Source organism: Lathamus discolor, chromosome 12 (assembly GCF_037157495.1).
Source record: "Lathamus discolor isolate bLatDis1 chromosome 12, bLatDis1.hap1, whole genome shotgun sequence".
Classification (NCBI taxonomy): Eukaryota; Metazoa; Chordata; class Aves; order Psittaciformes; family Psittacidae; genus Lathamus; species Lathamus discolor.
The window spans coordinates 3988149-4012103 of NC_088895.1; the positions used below are offsets into that span (position 1 = coordinate 3988149).

The window sequence follows — 23955 nt, forward strand, 5'->3', positions numbered from 1 at the left end:
CAGAGTGCAGCCCCGCATCCTATCTTCCCATTAAGGAAAGATACAAAATTATCACATTCTGCATTTTTTCCCTTCTGCATCACTAAAAAGACAGTGGCAGAGAAGAAGAGCTGAGCCTGAGAGGAAGAGCAACAGTACAAGTGTCTACTATTGGTCTCCAGGCCCCAGTGGAAACTGAAACACGCTCATTACCATGAGCATAGTTGTTTGCAATGTGCATGTCTCATCTCAGCTGGAGCACTTTCTCTTTATCTCTGCCTTGCCCACAGAGTTAGAGTATTTCAGGTCTCCCTGCAGAGCCCGAAAAATCTTGGCCTAGAAAACAACAATAGAGAAAAGGAAGACAAGAGGCTGGGACTTCACTTCTGCAACATAAGGCCGCCATACCCCCAGCACCTCACACACCAGCTGTGGGGGGGGTGTGTGTAGGGTTTCAGAGCTCCCATGCTGGCAGAGCACCTGGTATTTCAGGTGCTCTGCTTCTGGCCTTGAAATAGAAACACAGACCAGCATGGCAGAAGATCCTCACATTTGTACTCCCCACAAGCTGGCAGTAAGTCAGTTAAAGCAATCACTGGCCTGCTCTGAGGCTCTGGCCACAACATTCCTGAAGAGCCACTTTGCACAACCCCTTCAGCCTCACCAGCTGCACCATTTATTTGGGCCTCTCATTTTACATGATGTGGGAGGATTCCCTGTCTATGGGCTGGCTCAGGGGGCTGTTTAAATTTACTGTTAGGTCCTTTGCACTGCCAAAGCGACATGTAAATGAGAAACATCATCAAGGGACCAAACATAAGTGCAGGCTTATAAAAAGCTGTGTGGAATCAGACACAGAGAGTGAATTGGTGCCTTCATCTATACCCATTGAGCTTATTTAGGGAAGGCCAGTATGGCCCAAATGCTGGATACCAGGACATATACTACTCACCTCAAATCTAGAGAATTCCTACTGCAAGGGAAAATTTATACCAATAGTTTCTGATATGCTGCACCCCAGCTCTTCCCTGCTTGTGATAATACAGCTCAAAAGCACAATGTTGCTTCTAGTGATGGTATTTTACTTTTTTCTCTACAATGGGATTTATTATTTATCCCTGCAAAGGTATTTCAGTAACATTCGTTTAGGACCTTTACTGTTTTACAAACAGTTGAGGACAGGAGACCTCATCTTGCCCTTCCGGCTCTAGGAATGATTCATCTCAGCCAATGGTGGGAGTGCAGCCAGGATCCTCAGAACTTCTGTGGAGGACCCCAAAAGCTCAATGTTCCCAGGAAATTAAAACATTTTGTGCAGTTTTGTACGTAAACACCCAAGGAAAAATAAGGAATGAATATTGGTCCGAAACTAGGACTCAATCTGCCTGAAGACAGAGTACCCAGCTGGGACACACACTTTTTGTAAGAGGAAAAAAAGTGCAATTCACCATCTCATTATTATCCTAATGCCCTCAAAAAATCCCATGACCTTCACGAGGGAAGCATTACAAATACCTTCAAATAAGATATCAAGCCAGCTGCTTCCTTCTCCATCTGTTTCTGATTTCTCAGGGCCCTCTCGCAGATCCTTGGGTTCTGCTCCATGTCTGAGTACAGTTCACGCAGGCATTGCTGGGGGTAGGACAAGGACTGCTCCTCAAATTCCTCTAATGAAATCAGCTTGCAAAACGATACACTGAGGGGATACTCGTTGTCAAACGTATCCAAGGTCTCCATCCTGTACCTGATCAAACATGACAGGGTGGGCTGCATGCTCTTCCCCAGCTGGTGGAGGCAAAAGAGCTGTTTCCTGGTGAACCACGGCCTTCCTCCTGCCCTGTCAGGAAGCAGGGGTGTAACAGCCCCTGTCACAGCTCACCGACACCTTCCTGAAAGCCTCTGCCAGCAAAACCACCTTCGTAGCGTGACAGGACCAAGTCTGGGTGGAAACGTTGGCGCAGAACCCTGTCAGGGCAGGAAAACTGGGGCAGGTATGGTCCTTTAGAGGGGCTCCTGCCCTCCCCTGGTTTCCAAGGCCAACGTCCCCCCTTTCCCTCCAGCTCCTGAGCACGCACAGTGCTAGACAGGCTCAGAGCTCCTCATAAGGGTCTCCCAGAGCAGCGCACAGCTCAAGCCCCTCACACAGCCATGCCCCGGGGCATACACACCCCCAGGAGGGGCAGCAGTGCGGTAGCCGACACGGGGGCAGCCCGAGGGGCAGCGGCTGTGCTCCGCGCTTCCCGGCAGGGTGAGGGAGGGCAGGCCTGAAGAGACCCTGGCGAGAGCGAGCTCAGGAGGGAGCGCGGCCCCGCGGGTACCTCAGGGGGGAGCGCGTTCCCGCGGGTACCTCAGGGGGGAGCGCGCTCCCGCGGGTACCTCAGGGGGGAGCGCGTTCCCGCGGGTACCTCAGGGGGGAGCGCGCTCCCGCGGGTACCTCAGGGGGGAGCGCGTTCCCGCGGGTACCTCAGGGAGGAGCGCGTTCCCGCGGGTACCTCAGGGGGGAGCGCGTTCCCGAGGGTACCTCAGGGGGGAGCGCGCTCCCGAGGGTACCTCAGGGGGGAGCGCGTTCCCGAGGGTACCTCAGGAGTGAGCGCGTTCCCGAGGGTACCTCAGGGGGGAGCGCGCTCCCGCGGGTACCTCAGGGGGGAGCGCGTTCCCGAGGGTACCTCAGGGGGGAGCGCGTTCCCGAGGGTACCTCAGGGGGGAGCGCGCTCCCGCGGGTACCTCAGCGGAGGCCGCGGGGCCGCGCAGGGAGGTGGGGGCTGCCCCGCGGGGCGCACCTGCTCCCGCGCCCGCTCCCAGTGGCCAATCAGAGGGCGCGGGGCGGGGCCGCCGCACGCGCCCCAGCGCGCCGTTGGCAGGGACGCGCGCCCGTTCCCCCCCCCCCCCCCCCCGCCGTTCCCCGAGCGCGGCGCAGCGAGGCCCGGGGGCGTTGCAGGGCGTTTATTGCGGGCGGCGCCCGGCTCTAGCTGCAGTACTTCTTGGTGTCCAGCCCCCTGTGCTCGGGGTTGTAGGTGGCCGTGGCGAAGCACATGGCGGCGGAGCGGTCGCAGTTGCAGATGAACATCTCACACTCGTTGTTGCTGCCTGCAGGAGAGAGGAGCGCTCAGAGCCGCAGCGCCTTTGTGCTGCCAGGGCACAGCCCTCCCGCCGCTGCCGTCGGTGTGGGGGTGTGACCTCAAACCTGACCCTTTGGCCACAGAGCTCTGTGCTCCGGCCCAGCCGGCCCCGGCCCCGGCCCCTTCCCTGCAGGTCTTTGCCAGCCTATCCGCTGTTTATCCCCGTTCCAGTGCCCTGTGAAAGCTCCACCATTACGTTAGGGATGCAGCTTCCCAGTTAGCACGCTGATCTCTTAAACACCGCAGTAAAGGACTAACAGAAAAGTGCCACTCAGTCCCCCAAAGAGGGGACAAGTTTCCCTATGTACTGATACCATATATCTTAATATACTGAGAACTGTGTGGTAGATGGACCATATCCGCCCCAGTGCCTGTGTGAGGTGCCCTGTGTCTAACAACCAACCCACTGGCACGGACTTGCCCAGCGCCATCGTGCCACAGAAGCGTGGAGTGTAACAGCCTCGTTCCTTCAGAAGAGAGGCCGGAGTTGATGGTTGGAGTGACAGGGAAGTGGACATACTTTTACATGTAATCTGCCTGCTGGAGCAGCTGAACTTGTATGAATTTGTGTAGGGGTTGTCCACGAGGAATCTGCAGGATTCTAGTTTCTTTGCCTGCGTGTAGCAGTTATCATGTACTTGACAGCACCTAGAAAACAAGGAAGGAAAGGTGAGAAAATACCAGAAACACAGACTCAGCTGAACTGTAAGACACATAAATACACTGATGTCACTCATTGGTAGGAGGGCAGATACAAAGGACCTCAAAGGGGCACAGTTCTGCCAGCTAATGCTCCAGAGGGTGCCTGGGACACATCTACTGAGCGGAACATCTTCACAATCGTCTGCTGGGCACTAGGAAAGCAAAAGCCAGCATTTACCCTATGTGCCCTATCAGTGCCAGGTCACTGAAGAGCTGACAGGCAACACAACTCACCATGTCCTGGCCATCAGACTTGGGTGATCTCTAAACTGCCTACACTGCTGCTTAGTGTTCTACAGCTCAGCCCTGCACGTGTCGGTTGTTGTGCATGGAGCAGTGGGAGCAGAGCTGCATCCAGGCTCCTGGCACAGCACTGCTGCATTAAAAAAAGCTGGAATACATGCAGCATAACTGCCACAGAAAACAGAGTTATTTGGATTGTATTTTATCTTAGTAATATGGCATCAAGGTGTGAGACTGCAGATCTGGTTTTCCTTGAATCAGTCTTTGGGAGAGAGCTTCATTCACAGCAGCCAGAGAGTTGGGTGAACATTTATAGGCAGGGCCAGAACCGTGAAAGCACACGGAAGGAAAGAGGTTTGTAAAAGCAGAGTCCTACAAACCTGTCAAGGCTATCCACCGGCGTTCCGCTGCCTCCCAAGCCACAGTAGCAGCCGTAGTCAGCAAATTGCAGCAGAGGATAGCTGTCCGGCATGGTGCACTTGATCATGTCGCGGAACTCCCACACGGCCCGGGATAAGCTGGCACCGCTGGCTGCACCCACTGGGAAAAGACACAAAGGTTAGAGTGAGGAACGGTGTTACCAGTCCCAGCGGGTGCCACCTACCCACCAGACAGCACGAGGAGCAGGAGCAGGGACTTCATTCTCGGAGGACTTGATGGAGAGGCTGGTGCTGAAGAAAGCTGGGTTTTTATACAAGCAGCTCACCTTGACACGGCCACGAGATAAGCAAGCCACTATTTATGTTACTAAATGCAGACTTCTTCCATTGGAAGGCTGTGGACAGCAGGTTGTGACTTGACCAGTTGAAGGCCAGGGTAGTTAAATCTGTGAAAGCCAAGAAGGCAAATATTTGCTTTCTGGATTCTTGCTATCAAATTCTTCTAATGCTACTATTAGAAGCCAGCCTGAAGATCTGGACATTTTTAAGGACTCTCTACTCAACAACAGTAGCAGTGTGGTAGTTACATTGGAAATTGCTGGCACACACCATTAACAATCCTGCTAACGCTGGCATCTTCTTTTATGGTAGCCCACTCAATCGGTTAATGCTGTATTTCTCTATGGATTCTCCTTGCCTAATTCAGAGAACAGAGTACAAGTCATCCACTCACCCCAAATGACTATTTGGCATAAGCTGAACTGAAATAAAACCCCCCTTTTTTTGACTTTGAAACCATAGAGGAAAAGGAGGTACTACCAGGCGTGAAACAGGAACCAGGCACCCTGGAAAGCCTCTGTGTCTGGCTTAAACAAGCAGTGCCTGGGTTTGCATGACCGTAAGAGAATTACACTGGAATTGAACTGGGCTTAGAAGTTTCAATACACAGCGGACTCAGCATAGAGACAGCAGTTTCTCCATCACCAGTGCAGAACCCAGTCAGGCCCTTTGGTTCTTCTCTATGCCAAGGCATGAGGCAAGTTGGGAACATTGAAAGAAGATCAAAAAATGGGTAAGGAAAAGCTTTCTGGAGTCAGCTGGGGGCAAGTTCAAACACTGCACTTTTGTTTAGAGCCCAGAGGATCTAACACTGTCAGAGCTACAGGCTTGGCATTTTGACACACTCAAGATACAGATCCCAGACAGCTCACTTGATAGCACCAAAAATGCCTTCCATTTTTAAGAGCAGAGGAAGAGGCAAAGCCCACATTTCCCCAACAGCCTAACAAACCGGAGTGCTTGATTCAGGAGAGCTAGGGTCCACCACGCTTCAGTAGGTTCAAATGCCTGTTTCTGTACAGGTTGATGAGGACATCTGCCCCCTTACAAAGTCTGAAACTATGCCAGGGTGCCCATAACATCCACAGGATGTTGACATGTCCATAGGACACCTAGTTAAAGCTTGACATGCAACATTCTAATGTTTTTGCTCTCTCCTAAGCTCTTTTTCTCTGGTATTTCCCACTCAGAGGTTATCTAAAGCCAAACAGATGCTGAGTTACAGAGTCAAGATTCTCATATCCTAATAGAACACTGAGCACACATTAAAGGCTGTTGGAAAGGACAGTCTGTATTACAGCTCAGAGAATTTAATCTTTTGCCCACAGATCAACCTGTTGACTTTCCCTTCAATATCCATTTAAGTGTTTTCTTTCTCCTTTGCTGCTTTGGCCACCTTTACTCTTTTTAGAATTATTCTCTGTTCTCTTACCTATGAACCTTAAGGCCCTGGTTCCTCTTTCCTCACTTCTCAATGTCCAATTCATTATTGATATTGCCAAAAACCTTCCAATAAACTGGCTTTTCCTAAGTCACAAAACAAAAAAACCTGCTCTATCTTGGCATTCATTCATTTGAATTCAACCAGAGGATCACCAGGTGTGGGAAAGTGGCCATGTGAGCATTATTAGAATGCCTCATGAGAGAAATCCCAGCAGGGAAAAGCTTGTCACCAATGCTATTTTTGGCTTCCCCCAACCTGTGCCGCATACCAAGACCCTGGTCCTCGGTATGCTTGTGAGGACATCCCAACTTACAGCTGGTTCCTAAACTTACAGGGCTGAGCCTTAAGGTATTTTTAAGACTTGTCTGTATTTAAGACCTGCTGTGCAGGGTTCCCTGCTATTTCACACTGTCACAATTCACCTTCCTCTTGCAGTGTTGCCTGTTAAGGACTTTTCTTCCCATCTCCACATTTTACTGTCTTGGGTCACGCCTCCTTGGTCCACCAAACTGCCAAGCACCACACTAGCTTCTCCTTTCTTCAATCTACAGGTATCTACACAAAACCTCTGGAACATAAAGAAGAGACATGATCTGTTAAAACCAGGTCTGCCACACATTAGAAACTGGGCCACTGCCAAAGACTGGGAGGAGAAGAGAGAGCCCTACCTGGGGCTTTTATCCTAATGGCAGGATGCGACTCTGGCTAGGTCCAAGTTCACCTGAAATGTCCATGTGAAAATCTCCCACCCCCAAATAATGACAGAGAAGGGCAGTTTTCAAATAATTTATTAGGAATTTAAAACTGAAATCTGGAAAAAGGGTTACAGGTGTGGAGAGAACAAACACGGGAGTGTAATAACTTACTGGCTTAAAAACACAGCTTTTATTCCTTTAAAAAAAATGCCCACCCTGAAACCGGAGCCCCAGTCTCCAGGCAGCGGCAGCACTGGCCAGAGAGTGATCACAGCCCAGCAGCAGCACAACTGGCCTTGGATGTCTGGAGGGGGCACGGAAGCAGCTCAGCGCGTCTACCAAAGAGAGAGGAAAGCGCTGTCCGCAGACCCAAATTTGAAGTATATAGAATAAAAATAAACCCAATAAAATGCAGCTCTTCTTTAATTAGGAAATATTTAAAAAAACAGACATACAGACTCTTGTCTCAGTAACAAAAATTATTGCTTTGTGTTTTCAGTACTGATCTGTTACGTACCCTCTTTACCTAAACAGAACTCTCCAAACACATCGCCTGGGTCAGGACAAGCTCTGGCAGACAGGGAAAGGATGGAAGAGAAGAAGGACCCTGTGGGCACAGTGGCCCTCCCAGTCCTTTCCTAAATGCCCTTCTCCCTTACAGGGCTCAGTTTGGGGGAAGAGAGGGAATGATTTTTAAAACTTAAGATGAAGCTGTTATTTCCCTGGGAAAAGAGTTTGGCTGCATCTTAATAAAAGGCTTAATCACCCCCCTTAACAAGGTCTTTGGTTCACTGAAATCCAGACCCAAACCTGCCCCATGTACTCCTGCTGGAGGCCTCCCCTGGCACAGTGTATGTTAGCAGGGGCCTGGATCACACCAGGGGAAGCCCCAGCAGGTTCTGGAGAAGGGATCAGCTCACCCCTGGCACAGGAAGGGACAAATTCCCACAGTCTTCAGAACACAGAGTAAAGCAAATGGGAAGCTGCAATTCTATAATTCATATAATCCCTGAGAAGCCCTTAACCCGCCCCCAAATCACCACCCTAATGCTTTTCTCCCCCCTTTAATGACACCCCAGCCCAGCGCCCTGCCCTTCAGAGAACAACCACCCAAACCTCCCCCTGGCCCTGGCTGAAACCCCTTCCAATACCCTCACCTCCAGAGGAGGAGCCCCTTCCCAGGAAATCTTGACCCAAGCGATAGCATTTGGAGAGTGAATTCCTTTCAAAGTAACCAAGACAAGCAACGGCGGTAAAGCCCTTTACCTAAAGCCAAGCCAGAGGCTGGCACCACGGAGCCCAGTGATGGAGTCTGTACATCGAGCAATTGGAAGCAGCTTTAACCCGCTCAGCAAACCAGCCGATGGCTGGTACGTTTCACCCCCCCCACCCCCCTTTCATCTCAACAGAGGTCTTAAAATCTTACAGTAAAAGGTGTACAAAAAAAGAACGGAGTCCTGTCAGGATTCTGCTGGAGAGTATTGCTCACGCTGCGGCACCGAGTCCAGGACCTGGCGCTGCTCCTGGGAGCCAGGCTGCAGGCAGCAGCCAGGTTCAGCTCACAATATTTACATATTATACAGGAGGAGAAAGAAAACCCCACAGAAAACTAAACCTAAGAAAAAAAAACAAACCAACCCAAAAACCCCCCCAAGCTCTTTCAGCTGTAAGGATAGTGTTTCTCACTTAGCAAAATATACATTTGTTCTGTTCCATAGCCGTGTCCAACGCTTTCGGATCCTTGGAGTTTCACACTTTTCAAAGCCTCACATTTACAAAACAGAAACAATTAAAAACAGTTTCTTAAAAAAAAAAAAAATAGAAATACAGCAGTTCCTCTCCGCCTTTGCTCTCGCTGTGTCTCTTCTCTTCCCTTCAGAACTGCATTCTTGTCACATACCGTGCTTTAAAAACACTGACGACAACAACAACAGAGTCGAAAATATTCCAAACAGTTTCAAAGCCAAATAAAAATACTCCTCAATAAAAACTACCTAACACAATCACAAAGCCAATTCATAAAATAGGTCTACTAGCTCGGGAAAGAGCAAACAACAAAAAGAAGGGGTAAGGGCCCCCCCCTCCCCCCCCCAAAGATACAAAAATAAAATAAAAAAATAAACCTAACCACTAATAAAATAAATAAAAGAAGAATCAGTGGGCTGGGGGCGGGGGGGAAGCGTAAACCGTCGGTGGTTAGTAAGAAAGCGAGATGATCTCCTCGGGTTCAGTCCAGTGTGGTCTGGTCAAGGGCAGAGATCAGGGCAGGGCGGCAGGAGCCTGGCAGCCAGCCGGCAGTGTGCAGTTTGATTCAAGAAAAAGGTAACCTTGGCTCATCCCCCGAGGCTCACCCCATCCTCCAGCCGCTCGCTGTCCTCGGTTAGGTCACTGGGGAATCTGCGGGACACAGCAGGGGAGGGAAGCGACGGGATCGGGAACAGCCAACAGCTTTTCTCTTGGGGTGTTCTCCTGGTGTGATCTGACAGAAACACTCAGTACCCAAACCTGCCCCAACACAGGCTTGCCCTGCATCGCATGGGCACAGGGATGGGGCACAGCAGAGATGCTTCCACCTTTCAAGGTGGAACAAGGCCCCACACGCCGTACAGCCTGCCTGGGCCTGTGGCACTGCTGGCCCCTGGGAGGCCTGTGACATGCCAGGGTCCAGCCGCTTCTCCAGCGCTCCTGGAGTGTCCTGTTGGGACACTGCTTCCTGCAAGGTTTTGCCCTCCTTATTGAAAAGCTGGCAAAGGGGGTTAATTCATTTTCATTTTAAGCTAGCTAACTTGCAAAGCAAACAGAGACCATCCCACCAGTTCCCTCTGAAGCCCATCCGAGGACCAGAAATAGAACTGATCAGACTCAGATTTTCCTTCTGCCCTTCTCCTAGGCAGGAGAGGAAAAACCTCAATCCTACCTCAATCCCAAGAGATAGTGATCTCAGCAGCACTGGGAACAACCAGCTGCATGGAGGAGGCTACCCAGCCATGCAAGTGAGCCAAGCTTGTCCCTCAGGGCAACTACTGGGCTGTGATTCTGGCCAACCCTGCAGACCTTTCCTCTTTCGGTGCTCCTGTTTCCATCCTCTTTGTGCCCAGACACTAAGTGACCTCTCTGCAGCACTCCCAGCTTGAGAAGCATAAAGCAGAAACTCAACCCACAAGCCGCTGGTGCAGAAGGGAGCCCAGGCTGGCCACAGAACTCCTGCAGGCTAGGTCAGGCCAGCAGCATCACAGCAGCACCCAGAGTGCCCAAGCATAAGGACCAGCTCAGAACTTCTCTCATTACCCATTCCTGTTCGAAGCTCTTACCTCCTGCCTCCTTGGTCCCCAGCTTCAGTGATACCCATTGGTAAAAGCTGTTGCAATCAAGGGACCCTGTGAAGAGTTAAAACCCCACTCTTAAAAAGTGAAGCATTACGACCACAACATATTCGGTTACGCTGGGAAGGCTGGTTTCAGTTGGAGGTGCCGCATCTAAAGAGCGCATCACCCTGCAGGACACTGCATCAGGGCCAAGATGAGCTCTTAGGAAGTCTGGGCCAGATCAGTGAAAGGTCTGGAAATGAAGACCTTGAATGGTCAGGGAAAGCCAGCGGAGACCAAGGACACGAGTGAACTGCTGCATTCTGCACTGTCCACCTGCGCTCTGGGCTCACCAGCGGTATACCAAATGCTGCGGCGAGTGGTGTTTCTTAACCAGAAAGCAGGCTGTGGGCTGAGAGCCGCCCACCTCCATCACCACGTGGAGATGCAGCCCCTTCCCTGGCCATGCCACTTCCCATTTTCCTCCCCAGATCCTGGCAGAGAACACTCACCCCTAGGCTGTGGCCAAAGCCGGTGCTCGGGGCTGGACTGGCAGCACTGATGTAACTGCTGACCCCTGAGTCCTGGTTGGCTGCTCCATAAAGCTCTGCCATCGGCCCGGGGCTGGTGGTGCCCAGAAATCCACCGGTGCGACTGGGGGTGGAGCCTACAGGAGGCAGCAGAACTACAGAGTGAAGATCCCAAAAGTGCAACCCCGTTCCCACCCCCCTCCCGCAGCCCATTGCAAACCTCCGTGACCGGACACTGTGACCGGACACTGCGCTGGGGGGGAAGGTGGCAGTTACCTGTCCCTCGCACCACGGCCGCCGCAGCCGCTGCTGCTGCCATCGGTCCATACGCAGTGAGGGGGATTGCTGGAAAAGAAGAGACAGGCACTTCAGGGGCACTGTGCTATGGGGAACACTCCTCAACAGGAGCCTTCATCTCCTGCTGCGAAATACCAGCCCCACACAGACGTATCAGCTTAGTGCATCACACAGACATCAAAGGATGACAGCAGGGAAGTGCACAGCTTGCATTTATTGGTACCCTTTTGCACAGTGAATGTCCTGGGGAACGCACCAGCCGTGCTCTGCTAAGCCCACACCCTAGTGCAGATGAGGGCGCGATGCGGGAGAGCTGAAACAACAGTGCGCAAATTCAGTTGTATCCTGTTACTACTTAGCTTGCAAGATGCAGTTAATCTGAAGCTACAGATCCAGACTTTGGCTGTAAAGGTGGAGAAAGGCAGCAGCTCAGGGACAGCAGCTGACAGCTCAGTGTCCTGAGGCTCAGCCCCTCCTCTCCATCCCTTGGTAGTATTCTTGAATAACAGTTTAATAGCCTTTTTCTCCCGATTTCTCTGCTCAAGACACACACCATCCTCTGAGTTTTGCTCCGGAACTGTTCAAATCTTTGCTGTTCATTGCAGAAGAAAAGAAAACATATACCTAGGGAGCAGGAACTAGAAATGGCTTAATTGAAACAGTAAGTCTTAATTTATATGTAGCAGTTCCAATTCCCAACTCTATCGCCGCAGGCATCCAGCCCTCAGGGCGGGAGGCATCTAGCCAGTATGTTTCTCTTTGCCCTTAAAATGACTGGGTCAGCATTTCATGCTTGAATGTGAAATTCACTGTGATGCTGTTTAGAGCACCATAAAAAGAGGTCAGAACAAATCAATCGCGTTAAGGCTGAAACTCAGACTAGCTTAGGAGGGAATATTTAGTAGCAGGCACCAGCCTGTTTCAAGCCAACGTCATAGGAGGCTTATATCTGGGTTAGCTGCTCATTACAGGCCCTGGGCCAACGTGAGCATGTTGCTGCTTCGTATCACCCCCAAAGATGCTGTTCCATGGAGGAAAGGCTGCTGACAGCCGCCCTCCTGCCCCATCATTGCTTCAAGTCTCTGACACACAGCTAAATTAATGTGGCCAGGTCCTCCTAAAAAGACTGCAGTTCTTTTTTCCAAGTAAAATCCCTTCTTGCCTTTGCAGTCTATCTACTGAGACATCAGGTTAGCACCTGCATGTGAGCTCCCTGTGTGTTGGAGAAATCATCTCTGCTTGTGCCAGCCCCTCATCCCAGTTCCACTTGCCAAGCCCATGAAGCGCAGCCCATTGACACGCACGCACCCACTTGAAGGCACAAGGGCCCTCGAGCGCTGCACAGCTCGCTGGGCCTTTGTAGGAGCAAAGGAGGCCCTGCCCTTCATGGGACCAACTCCAGCCTATACATGGGAACTGCAGCTCGGTGCCTGGCTAAGAGGCTGCGCAGGGGCTGTTTAACAGTAGGTAAGCGTAGTGGGAAGGGAAGAATGCCATGATCCCCAGCTGGTCCTTCAGCAGACACTCAGGACTGTAAGCTAACGTGGCAACCAGCCAGGACAGCAGCATTAATAACTTCTTGTTGTACAGAGCCCTGGTGCACCCCAGCCACTAGTGACAGCCAGGCCCCGGGCAATTCACTTCTGCTAGGAAAAGCCACAGTGCAGGCAGGGGTGGGCCCTAGAGGGAAAAGGACTTGTGCCAAGTGACCAATGTTCCTCTACAGATTTTAGGGCATTTGCTTGAAAAACAGATGTGTAAATAAACAGCTGGACCCACATCTCCTTTGCTTGGCAACCAAAAGGCTCAGAGGCGGGGGTCAGGTGCTTATGGAGGTGCATACATAGTGTAAGGGAAGGGTTTTATGAAGAGCGAGCTAGGATTTAGTCTCCCCCTACCTCTGCCAGGGACATTTCTTCATTGGTGGCTGCCAACCTCAGCATCCTCAGGAACAGACTCCCTGAGGATCAAGATGATTCTGTGCCACAGAAACTCCCTTTCAAGCCTGTTTGTACCACTAATTCCAGGAGAGCTTCCCAGGAAGCTTTTCCACACCCCCACTGCAGAGAGATTCAAACCCTGAAACAGCTGGGGGCAAGGAAGCGCTGGGAGGAGGAACACCACAGAGATGAGATGGCACATGGGGAGCAGAGGGCTACATGAAGCTGCTTTTCTACAACGAAAACCACGGACAGGACAGAGCTGGGGAAAACATGGCCATGGAAGGGAGAGCAGACAGAACAAGCATCACCTAGGGAGAACACACTGCACACAACCCAGGACCCAGAGGGTAGCTGCACTGCGAAGACACTGAGCCAGGACTCATCTCTGAGGAGTGGTTGTCTGGCCCCATTTCATTCCACAGTTCCCTATAAGCACTGCAGGACTTGTGTACCATGCTTGCTTCTGCTTGGGAAGCTCATGTGGGAGTAGCTGGGGAGCTGCACCACCCAGAGAATGGAAAGCATTTCCTGCAGTCCCTCCTGCACAGGGAAATGGGATTAGAGCAACCAGGAGTGCCCCCATGCCTCTCCCTCCTCCCAGCACTCCAAATCTTGTCCTTGCAGCAGCTCAGGTTAAGGTCAGTTGTAGACCTCTGAGAAGTCCTCCTGCTCTCCGCAGTTTTCTGCATCTGGCTTACACCCAGCCTGGGGCAAGGAGCTAAACCCAAGGCAAGCAGCAGGAAATGCAATCTGAGGATTACAGGCCTTCATTTGGTATGACCTGCATTGCCCTTCTCAGAGGCAATACACATGGCTCTGATTGCCTCTCCATCTTCCCAGCCCCAGCTTTGAATGGAGCTCGGATGGACGGCAGAGGAAACAAGGAACGCTTCCAGTCTAACTGCACCAGGCTGTGGAGCAGCAACGCCACTGGAACAGCCCAAAGTCCCCTTCTCCCCTTCCAGGTTGTGAGTGTAGGAAACGAGCGGGACTGACCTGTGAGCTCAGGGAGGACGGGGGCACTCGGGAGAGGGGTCCGCTCTACACGGAACTCTAAAAACGAAATGCAACACAGCTTAGGAACTGAGCAACGTCCCGAGGGAGACCCCACAGAAAGACAACAGCCAGGGTCTGCTGGGGGAGCAGCCTGTCACCAGGCCAGGGTCTTCTTTAAACTGATTTACAACTGTGCTGAAAGGTGCTGGACTCCTGCCCTGGAGACTGAAAGGATCCATTTATCCTCAGACTAAATCTCGCTAAGGCAGGGTGAATGCAAGCTCCACTGCGCAGCCTCAGGTCTGCCCCGTAACACTGCTCTGTGACCCACCCAATTCGACCCATGGCTGCAGTGCCAGGGGGTGCTCAGTACGTGCCACCCTCATTTGGGCATGGGTTTACAATGAAGCACTTGGAGTCACTACAGCTGAGACCCATAAACTGGATTCATGGAGACCTTCCAGACAGCTAGGAGGCAACAGCAGCTTTCAGCCACAGTCAGCCTGGGCTTGCCTCAGGCAAAAAGGAAACTTCCCATTCCCAGCCCCTAAGATCAAGACTTCATATATAAACCATCACACTGAGGGATGGAGGAAGGAAGGGATGCTCAGAGTTGCCACTCCTCTAGAAAACAGCAAGACAGTCTCTTCTTTGAGTGCGCTCTGCCTCATTCCCCTGTCTCACAGAGAATGGGAGGGAGAAGAGGCCCCAGAGCAGCTGCAGCACAGCAGGTTCCAGCCATTGATCACAAAATCCATGTTCTGAGCACATGGTAGTGTTTGGAGCTTGGAACCACCCAGTTTTGGGAGGGATCTACAGCCCTCTACCCCAGCAGATGCTTTCTGGAAGCTGGGAGTTGCCCAGGCACTGTTCATAACCCAACTGCAGCGCTGCAGGCTGTGGTTTGGGTGCCTGGGTCCATGGAAAACCATGGTTTAAAACTCTGCGCTACTTTGAGAGTAGTGACAACTCTGGTAGAGAGAGATAGAGACACACAAAGGCAGCGAGACAGGCAGAGCTGCAGGGGCCCTTCTGTGTCACAGCAGCAGCCCTATGGAGGGGGCTAGCATAAGGGGCGTCAGAGCAGCCTTGGGCTTTTCCTGCCACTGGAGTGTGAGGATAATCCTAATGAAGGACAGGCTGTTCCCACCTATTCCAGGGCTTCTCCCCTCCCCCTTCCACATCCGCCTCCAATTTAAGGAAAGACCAAACAGGAGAAAGGGTGAAGGGGGCAGAGCTCAGGTCATGGATCATTCCAGGGACTCCCATCACCTGAAGGTAGACTGAAAACCAGAGCAGGAGCACCACTCACCAGGGAACTGGTAAGTGTAGCCAGGCGCGATGCCAGTGTAACTCCGACTCGCATAGGTGGCAGCTTGGAAGCCTGGATAACCTGGGAGAAGAGAAAAGGGCTCTGTTACTGCAAGCTTGCAGGGATCATGTCCTCAGTGCCTGGCTGCTCACAAGCAGTGTGACCATTAGTGTCAGAAAGCACAAACAGGGCTAATAGCAGAAAGCCCAGGAAACTGCTGGGCAGAGGCACAAAGCGTGTGAGTCTGCAAGAGAATTTTAGCAGGCCCATTCCATTTTTCCTCACTCAAAACATGTAAGGACATGGAGATTTTCCTTCTCAGGAACTCACAGCTCTGCAGACTAAGGCTTTCTGATGCATCAGCTGGATTCAGGAGATCGGGGAGGTGGGGCGTTTGAAGAACTGAATAGTTCTGAGTCACTTTGCAGTAGGAGTGCTGGCGAATGCAGGCAGAGGGCTCCTGCCTGGCGCCGGGCAGGAGGACAATCCCTGCTGCTCCCCAGGAAGCTGACCACCTATACAGAGCAAGGCTAGGAGAAGCAGGGCATTGACTCAGAGATGAATATTTGATCTGAGATCTCCCCAGACATGAGTATGTGGATTTCCAGTGACTCAGCTTGAGCCCTACTGCTTTAAAATACTGAAAATGCAAGCCCCAAACCCACAGGCTGGAAATTTATTTTTCTTCAATAAATCAAGAGAAAACATTGCAGGGAAAAATGCCCTTTTTGGGGTTTTGTTCAGTGACTGACTGCTACTCGGCAGGCTTAGCAAGGAGGGTCAGGCTGAGTACACCCTGCCCAGCAACACCAGCCATGATGCTGAGCAAACACTGTGCTCTTGGGTCAGCTCAAGCCTGGCCAGAATGTGGGGAGAGGAGCCAGGAACAGCACCACGCTGGAAGGATCATGCTTGACTCTCAGGTCCAGGCACAAGGGTTTGTAGAGATGGAAATAGAGGCTAAAAAGGCCTTTAAGACAAAATCTTTTATCTGAACACATCTGCCTTAGAATCGGTGACAGCCATGAACCCCAGCCTGCTTGTCACCAACTTCTTACAACAGTCCCATAGTAAGCGTATGGTTTTCCCTGCAATACCAGACACTTGCTGTCCCTGAGAGGGAGGGAACAAAGTGAAGCAAAGCTTAACTAGAACCCTAAGGGTATTTTTACAGTCTTGAAACAGCAGTGAGGACATTTGTGTGCTGCTGGTCCAAGTGGAAATGCAGAGGCTCTTTAATCAACTAATGTATCAGAAAGCCTGTAGAAGTGGGGGAGGAAGCTGCCTGGGCACAGATCACCGCACGCTCGGTTCAGCTATGGATCCTGTTCCATGGGAGGCACCGAAGAATCACAGCTCATGTGCACTGCGGGGCCGTTAACGGAGCCACGCTCAGCCCCGGGCCAGCTCCGGCTGTCACAGGGCACCAGGAACAAGTTTGCAGTTTACTCAGGTGCCACCAGAGGGCAAGTTGCGATCGCAAACAGGTCCCAGCACCCCCCTCAGCGTCCCCGGCCTCGCTCCAGGGAGAGCTGCCCTTGGCCGCCCTCGGAATAAAACCTCTAAGCTGCTGCCTGGCACGACCGGGAGCTGGACGCGGATGTGTCCTTGGGCTTACCCAGCATGCCGATCCCGAGCATGAAGGCATCCATCCCGTAAGGCATGACTCGGGATCGCCCTCGCGCCGAGCCCGTTGGGGACATCACCTCCTTCGGCTGAGCTTTTTTACACTCCACCTGCCACAAGAAAACAAAGATGAGGCTGGGCCATGAGCACAAGGCTTGGAGCGCAGGCAGCTCCGGGCTCTCCCACTCCCTCTGCAGCCACAACAGGCAATGGGGACCTCAAACGCTGAGGTTTGAAGGAGCACCACTGGTGCTGCCCTCGATGCTCTGCTGGGCCCTGCACTGAATAAAGGTAAAACCTGCCCCGTCACAGGCCACTGAGTTTCATGTAACTTCAGAAAGTCCACAACAGCTCATTACAGCTGGCTCTTCTCCTTACAACCTCACTGTTGTGCTGGTTCACCTCCATACTCTGAGTCTGTTTCTCAGACTGCCTGCTGTGATATTGGGGAAAAGACTCAATTCCCCACTGCAGAGAAAGTGTATTGGGACCCAACTGCCTCATTCCTTTGTGCCTGTGCCACTGCCCCTCTCCATCCCGTACCTCTGTCCCTTCTCCCCCAGTTTTGCCCCAGACACTCACCATTTTGTTGTTGATCTCATGGAAGTGGATTTCACACACTTTTTCCACAATGTCTTCACTTTCAAATGTGACAAACCCAAACCCTGAAGAAAAGGCGAAAGTCCTTGATCAGACCAGAGCTCTGCACAGTTTGCACCCACTACCCACATCCTTTTACTGGCAGGAGAAGAAAAGGATGGTACAATCAGCCCTTTCTAAACCAGCTGCCATTCCTCTTTCCCTCTCCTCATCTTGCTTTTATGCACAAGAACAACAGGACCAATCCCTTGCAGATTCCCGTTTCCTCCTCATATTGTACTTCCCACCTTCTCTGAACCCAACTGCTCTCAAAACCAAGCTTTTGGGTTTGGTTGGTTAACTTTGCTGGTTGAAGGCAAACCACATGGCTGGTAATGCTGGGGAGGATCCCAGCAGACACTCACACAAAGAGTCGGTGTGGAAACGAACAGCTGCTTGCCAGGACATCACCATCCCTGCTGAACACACCCCATCAGCAGCAACACCCTGCACGTTTCCTCGCCAGTCACTGGCCATGAAGCCTTGTATAAGCAGGCAAATCTCAGCGATGCACTGGTACAGAGCACGTCAGACACAAGCAAAGCGATCTGCAGTTTCACCAAAGTGAGGGTAGTATCTGGGGTAAGGCAGGATAGCGTGTTCCTGGCTGCTGGCCCAAGCTCACATCTCCTTTCTCTCCCCAGCCCCTCTACTGACACTTCTGGCAAAGCCCAGCTCGGGTGCGCAGACTAAACTGCTCTCAGCTGACTGCAGGGCTTCCGGAAAACTGAGGCAGGTGGGAGGATGTCTTTAAGCTTGCCTTACGAGCAAGCTGGGATTAAGCAGAGCTTTCCGCTACCAGGGCTGGCCAATTCCATGGTGCTTTAAAATAAGTTTCAAAAAGACAGGGATCCACTGCCCAGAACCCCATTTTTTCTCCATACTCTCCATAAACTCCTCTGTCTGTGCCCAGGTAGTTTCACACCACCCATGAGCAGAGTAGATGAGGAATTCAAGAGCAAAACCCTGTATCCAAAACCAGTCCTGAACCCCATCAGACCCCCACCAGGCTCTTGCATCCTAGGCAGAGCCCCTCACTCCCAACACAGTGGCTGGGAGCAGCCCCTGCTCCTTCCAGAATGCTCAACAGCTCTTTAATTGGACTAGTGGCTGGGAGGCACCATGGAGGAACAGGGGTTAACGCTTCTTCCCTTTTCAGATGGAGCTGCAAACATGTCAGAGGACAGGCAATCAGATTAGATTTAATGTCTCTGGAAAAAAAGCAAAAACCTGAAGGGCACACAATGTAGCAAGCAAGGGCAGAAAGGAGCGTTCCCTCGCTGATCCAGGGGCAAAGGTGCTTGGAAGTGCTTCAAACACCACAAAGACATGAATGAGAGTGGCCCAGCACAGGGCTGTTGCTGGCCCTGATTTCGAGGACGCTCGAGCTAAGTTTGCAGGTTACGCTGTTGGCAGTAAATCTCAGAGCTGGTACAAGGCTTGTGTGGAGCTCTGCCATGCCGCAGGGCGGTCAGAGTGAGGATTCAGCAGGAAAGCGGGAAGTCGGGACGCCCATGGGTGGGCTGGGTTTGACCAGGGCAAATATTGCAGCTTTGCTCCCATCCTGTAACCAGACTCCTTCAGCAAGACTCGGGTAAGAAAAGGTGACCTGGGAGCATAAGCGGGCTGCGGGCCGAGGAAGAGGCGAGGAGCAGGCACTCTTCAGGCTCTTGTGTCAGCTTTCCCCGAGCTCAGATTACTCAGGACAAGGTAAGACACACACTGCGGGCTGCAGCCATGGAGGTAAGCGGGCAGGGGAGGGGGCCGTCTCCTCTCACATATCTGCAACTCGGCAAGTTTACAGCACAGGAAATGCACTGGACAAAAGCTCTCTGTGCTGCAGGGACGCTGGTAAAGGATGCAGATGCAAAAGAATGGGGCGACTGGAGGCAAGATAAAGAGCAGCTGCGCCCCGCATCCCCTGCTGCTGGGATACAAACCCCTCCCTAGGCAAGGCAGGAGGCAAACCCTCCCAGTTCCCTCTCCTGCAGCAGGAAGACGGCTCTCACCTCGGTGTCTGTTAGTTGTCTTGTCAAACATCAGCATCGCATCATCCACCTGCAAAGAGAAGGGCTCTGATCAGATTATTGTATTGCCACGAGCATCCTCTGACACGTTTGCACAGACCTTCCCGGGCCTCCCCAGACCTGAGGGGATTAAGATAAGACCTCCTATCTCCATGAAGGCAAAAGGATGTGTGCACACACACATCAGCTACCACAACCAGGCACTTCCCAGGCCACCATCAGCATGGTCCCCCACCAGCCCAGGGCAGGTGCTGCTGAGCTGAGCCCCCTCAGCCCAGCCCCTGGCAGCAAGGACCCGTCTGCCCGCGGCTCCAGCCGGGGGGCAAGGAGCAGGGAAGGCATTGTTTCCAAATCCCAGCCTCAAAGGAGAGGAGAATTAAACAGGGGGGAGAGAAGCAAAGCTGGAGAGGGGAGAGGAATAAGGGGCCTCCCAGCGACAGGGGAAGCGGAGGCCTCAGACAACAGAGCCTGCCTGGGAAAGCTGGGAAGCGCCCCTGCCCCCACCCCAGAGGAGCCTTTCCTCTAAGTGAGGTTTCCCACTGCTGGAGGCTGTAATTAGAGCAAATTTACTGCAAGGCCTGAGCAGGGCTGCCTTCCCGGGGGGAGGGGCGGCCGGCTCCCATCCCCCCGCCGGCCTGGGGCTGCTCTCCTCCCCGGCGAGCACATCATCAGCACCGAGCGCAGCACCGAGCGCAGCACCGCCTGGTGCCACTTTCCCCCCCGTCCTCCCGCCGGGTGCCGCCTCGCAGAGCCGCATCTGCACCGCTCCGCGGGTCAGGCCGAGCAGGGTTAAAATAGACACTTCAATCCCCTCCGTGTAAGCCCCAGTGTAAACCTGTCCCACTGACCCATCCCTCCTCTCTAATACCACTGCCTTAATCCGATTATGAAACTGGACGTGCAAGTGCTCAGGGGAGGAGGCAGCAGTCTCCAGCCAGCAGCTGCCCCGGCCCTCCTCATCCTCCTCCTCCATGCAAGACAGCCACCTCCTGAGCAGGCAGCTCCGCAGGAGGATGGATTACACCCATTCCTCGTTCCCAGGAAGCATCTGCACCGCTGCCTTCTCCAGAACTGCCCACCAGGGAGGGCAGAGCGTTGCCCGTACCCTGGAGCAGGCAGCCACTGGCTTTGCTGGTGGAGAGCCCACGGCCCCATCAGGGACAGGAGAGGGCTCCTGGCCTCAGCCCCCCAGGACAAGGTGGGACATCCGGTGCCACCTCAGCGCCACGAGGATGGGAGGAGCCCTTGCTAACATTTCCAATGCCATCATGAGCAGACAGAGATCATCTCCGATGCCCTTGGGCTTGTCCAACACGTCCACCTCAGGTGATAACAGACAACCTGGCTCCTGCTCATCTCGTGCTCTTCCAGTCCCAGCTCAGCCTCCCTCAGCCAAGTTAACAGGCACCCGAGAAACACGCCAGGCATCCAGCTGGAACCATGGGGGATGTAATACTGCACACAGACCCAAAGCAAACCTGATGTGGCTTAAAAATATTTCAAGTGTTACTGTGTAATTTTGTTCATTTATAAGCTAGATCCATTCCTCCATCCAGATCACAAAAAGGCTGGGCACGTAACTATCCTCCTCCCCAGTCAACACTGGGAGAAAGCCATGTCAACATCACTCTGCAGCAGTGGCACTCCCAACGACTTCGACTCAGGTAACCAAGCCCACAAACCTCCCATCCTATCATGACGGGAGATGGGCACAAGGAAGAAAAACCCAGCACGGATGAGCACAGCCCAGCTGCTGACTTACTCTGTCCAACCAGCCCCAGCAACAGCCTCTTCTTTGCAGAGCCTGCAAAGTGGGAGCAACTGCAAGTGGCAGAGGCCTGCACACATCCCCACCTCCCAACAGCATTCCAGAGACAATGCCTGGGCACTCCTTTATCCCAAACTGCGCACTTTACACCAAGAGAAGAGCTGTGGCCTTCCTCCATCTGAACCTTCTAAGTTTCTGCTGGTGCGTTGAGATCAGGTGTCAGCACCCTAAACTGCGCTCATCTTGCAAAATCATATTTACAGTAACACACACACTCTATTTGAAAGCCGGTTCCTGGCATGAACTGAATGTATGATAGACAGATATGTAAGTGTATACACACGTAAGATATGAATAGTCTTGCTCCGCTCAACTCTAGAGTCTCAACTCTGCATATGGCTATAACTCGTGGGTTTTATTGCCAACAAAACCTACACGAGCATCTTCTTGTCTCCTTCCAAGGCAACAGGTGAGGCAAGTTGGGTGGTATCAGACAACACAGAGCCAGTGCTGTGAGGCAAATCGGGGACCTGCAACAAGGAGCGGTAGTGCTGGAGCCTGCAAAGGCCAGCGGGACACTGCAGACGTGGGAGAAAGGCCTCACCTGCATCCACAGGGAGCAAGCCATTTCCAGCACCCTGCCCAGTGGGGTGCCCCAGATCGCCCCTAGCTCTTCCTAGGTGAAGGGATCGGGACCAGCTGCTGCAGAGATACTGGAGGCCCAGCACTACCAGACCCTTGCATGAAGTATTGAACACCAGGGTGATGGAGGTACCGTGGCCGAGGGGACGCAGGCACCGTGGCCGTCTCCCACCAAAGCCCACACCCCGGCAGCCCCAGGCTGGGGTGGAGCCGGGCCTGCGCCGACCCCACAGCCACAGCCGGGCCTGAGCGGCAGCCCCCGGCACGCTGCCATTGTGGCAGCGAACCGGCACCCCCCGCCGCCACCGCCGCGCCGGGCCCTTCCCGGCTGGGCCGCGCCGGGCCCTTCCCGGCTGGGCCGCGCCGGGCCCCAACAAAGGCGGCCGCCGGCGGGGCCGTCACCACGGCAACGGGCCCGCCAATAGCAGCTGCGGCCCGGATTAGCGCCGCGCACAAAGCCGCCCCGCCGCGCCCGCCCCGCCAGCGGCGGCGCCCTCACACGCACAGCGGCCTGCGCCGGGAGCCCAGCTCCTGCGCGCCTCGGGGCGCCAGCCCGCGGCCCGGCACAGGCGAGGCGCCGCCGCACAGCGACCACCGCACAGCGAAGCACAGCGACCACCGCACAGCGACCACCGCACAGCGACCACCGCACAGCGAAGCACAGCGACCACCGCACAGCGACCACCGCACAGCGACCACCGCACAGCGACCACCGCACAGCGACCACCGCACAGCAACCACCGCACAGCAACCACCGCCGCACACCAAGCACAGCACAGCAAAGCACAGCAACCACAGCACACCAACCAAAGCACCACCATGCACCAACCACCGCCACACACCAACCAGAGCACAGCACCCACCGCCACACACCAACCAGAGCACAGCACCCACCGCCACACACCAACCACAGCACAGCAACCAGAGCACACCAACCACTGCCACACACCAACCAGAGCACACCAAAGCACAGCAACCACCGCCACACACCAACCAAAGCACACCAAACCAAAGCACCACTGCACACCAACCACACCAACCACCACTGCACAGCAACCACCACTGCGCACACACCAAAGCACCACCGCACAGCAACCACCACCACGCACCAACCACACCAAAGCACCACCGCACAGCAACCACCACTGCACAGCAACCACCACCACACAGCAACCACACCAAAGCACCACCGCACAGCAACCACCACCGTGCACCAACCACACCAAAGCACCACCGCACAGCAACCACCACCACACAGCAACCACACCAAAGCACCACCACACAGCAACCACCACCGCACACCAACCAAACCAAAGCACCACTGCGCACCAACCACCACTGCACAGCAACCACCACCACACAGCAACCACCACCGCGCACCAACCACCACCGCACACCAACCACCACCGCACACCAACCAAACCAAAGCACCACCACACACCAACCACCACCGCACATCAGGGACTCTCCCCCAAGGAGCAAGGTCTCACGGCGAGCCCCTTCCCGCACTGACTTTGTGCCCCTCTTCGCGCGGGACAGAGGTGCCACCATCTTGGCTCCCGCCCCTGAGGGAGGCAGGGGGCCCGGGCCGAGGCAGGTCGTGAGGGACTGAGCGGGCACAGGGCAGGGGTGTGGTGGTGTGAAGGATGGGACCAGGGGTATCTGGGAGCGGGGATATCCGAGGCAGGGAGAAGACAGGTCAACTACCAGAGAACTGGATGCACAAGTGAGGAAAACGGCACCGAAGAGTTCCAGAAACACCACTTAAGTTCATCTGTAATGGGATTTGGAAGTAACCGATGGTCATGACTGCACCTTAACAAAGGCTTTTTGCCGGGTGAATTGTCTTTCTTCCCATTCTCCCCCCTCCCCCTTAAATAAATATTTGTTCCAATTCTTCAAACAGAGTTAAAGCAGCAGATCACTTTCCTAGCAAACTGTTTAGCTTAGTGGTCAAGGCTCTCTCTAA

The 23955-nt window shown here is 53.5% G+C and overlaps 2 protein-coding genes across 5 annotated transcripts in view; both read right to left on the reverse strand.

Moving 5' to 3' along the window:
- Positions 1-2907: 2907 nt before the first annotated feature.
- On the reverse strand, positions 2908-6683 carry PLA2G1B (phospholipase A2 group IB). Of its 2 annotated transcripts, none has more exons than XM_065692650.1 (5): positions 6629-6683; positions 4750-4869; positions 4424-4583; positions 3619-3746; positions 2908-3066 (listed from the first exon to the last, which is right to left on the reverse strand). In XM_065692650.1, the coding sequence occupies exons 3-5, from the start codon at positions 4528-4530 to the stop codon at positions 2945-2947; spliced, it is 357 nt and encodes a 118-aa protein (XP_065548722.1). In that variant the 5' UTR covers positions 4531-4583; positions 4750-4869; positions 6629-6683; the 3' UTR covers positions 2908-2944. The 2 variants fall into 2 exon arrangements, with proteins under 2 accessions (XP_065548722.1, XP_065548721.1); XM_065692649.1 differs by having other exon boundaries at positions 4652-4869.
- A 294-nt stretch (positions 6684-6977) lies between these two features.
- MSI1 (musashi RNA binding protein 1) overlaps positions 6978-23955 on the reverse strand; it is a 31208-nt gene continuing 14230 nt past the window's right edge. The window contains exons 7-15 of one of the 3 annotated variants that reach the window (XM_065692535.1): positions 19559-19607; positions 17493-17575; positions 16903-17020; positions 15285-15365; positions 13973-14029; positions 11013-11081; positions 10719-10873; positions 10213-10278; positions 6978-9380 (exon numbers count right to left, since the gene is read on the reverse strand). In XM_065692535.1, coding sequence (XP_065548607.1) covers positions 10237-10278; positions 10719-10873; positions 11013-11081; positions 13973-14029; positions 15285-15365; positions 16903-17020; positions 17493-17575; positions 19559-19607 — 654 coding nt within the window. In that variant the 3' untranslated portion in view covers positions 6978-9380; positions 10213-10236. The other 2 variants (XM_065692534.1, XM_065692536.1) reach the window with 2 other exon arrangements.

Coding starts and splice junctions, on each gene's coding strand:
- PLA2G1B (XM_065692649.1), bottom strand. CDS start 4,685: ATGAAGTCCCTGCTCCTGCTCCTCGTGCTGTCTG. Junction 3,747..4,423: donor CCGGTGGATAGCCTTGACAG/GTTTGTAGGACT, acceptor CTTGTTTTCTAG/GTGCTGTCAAGTACATGATA. Junction 3,067..3,618: donor CAGGCAGATTACATGTAAAA/GTATGTCCACTT, acceptor TCTCTCCTGCAG/GCAGCAACAACGAGTGTGAG.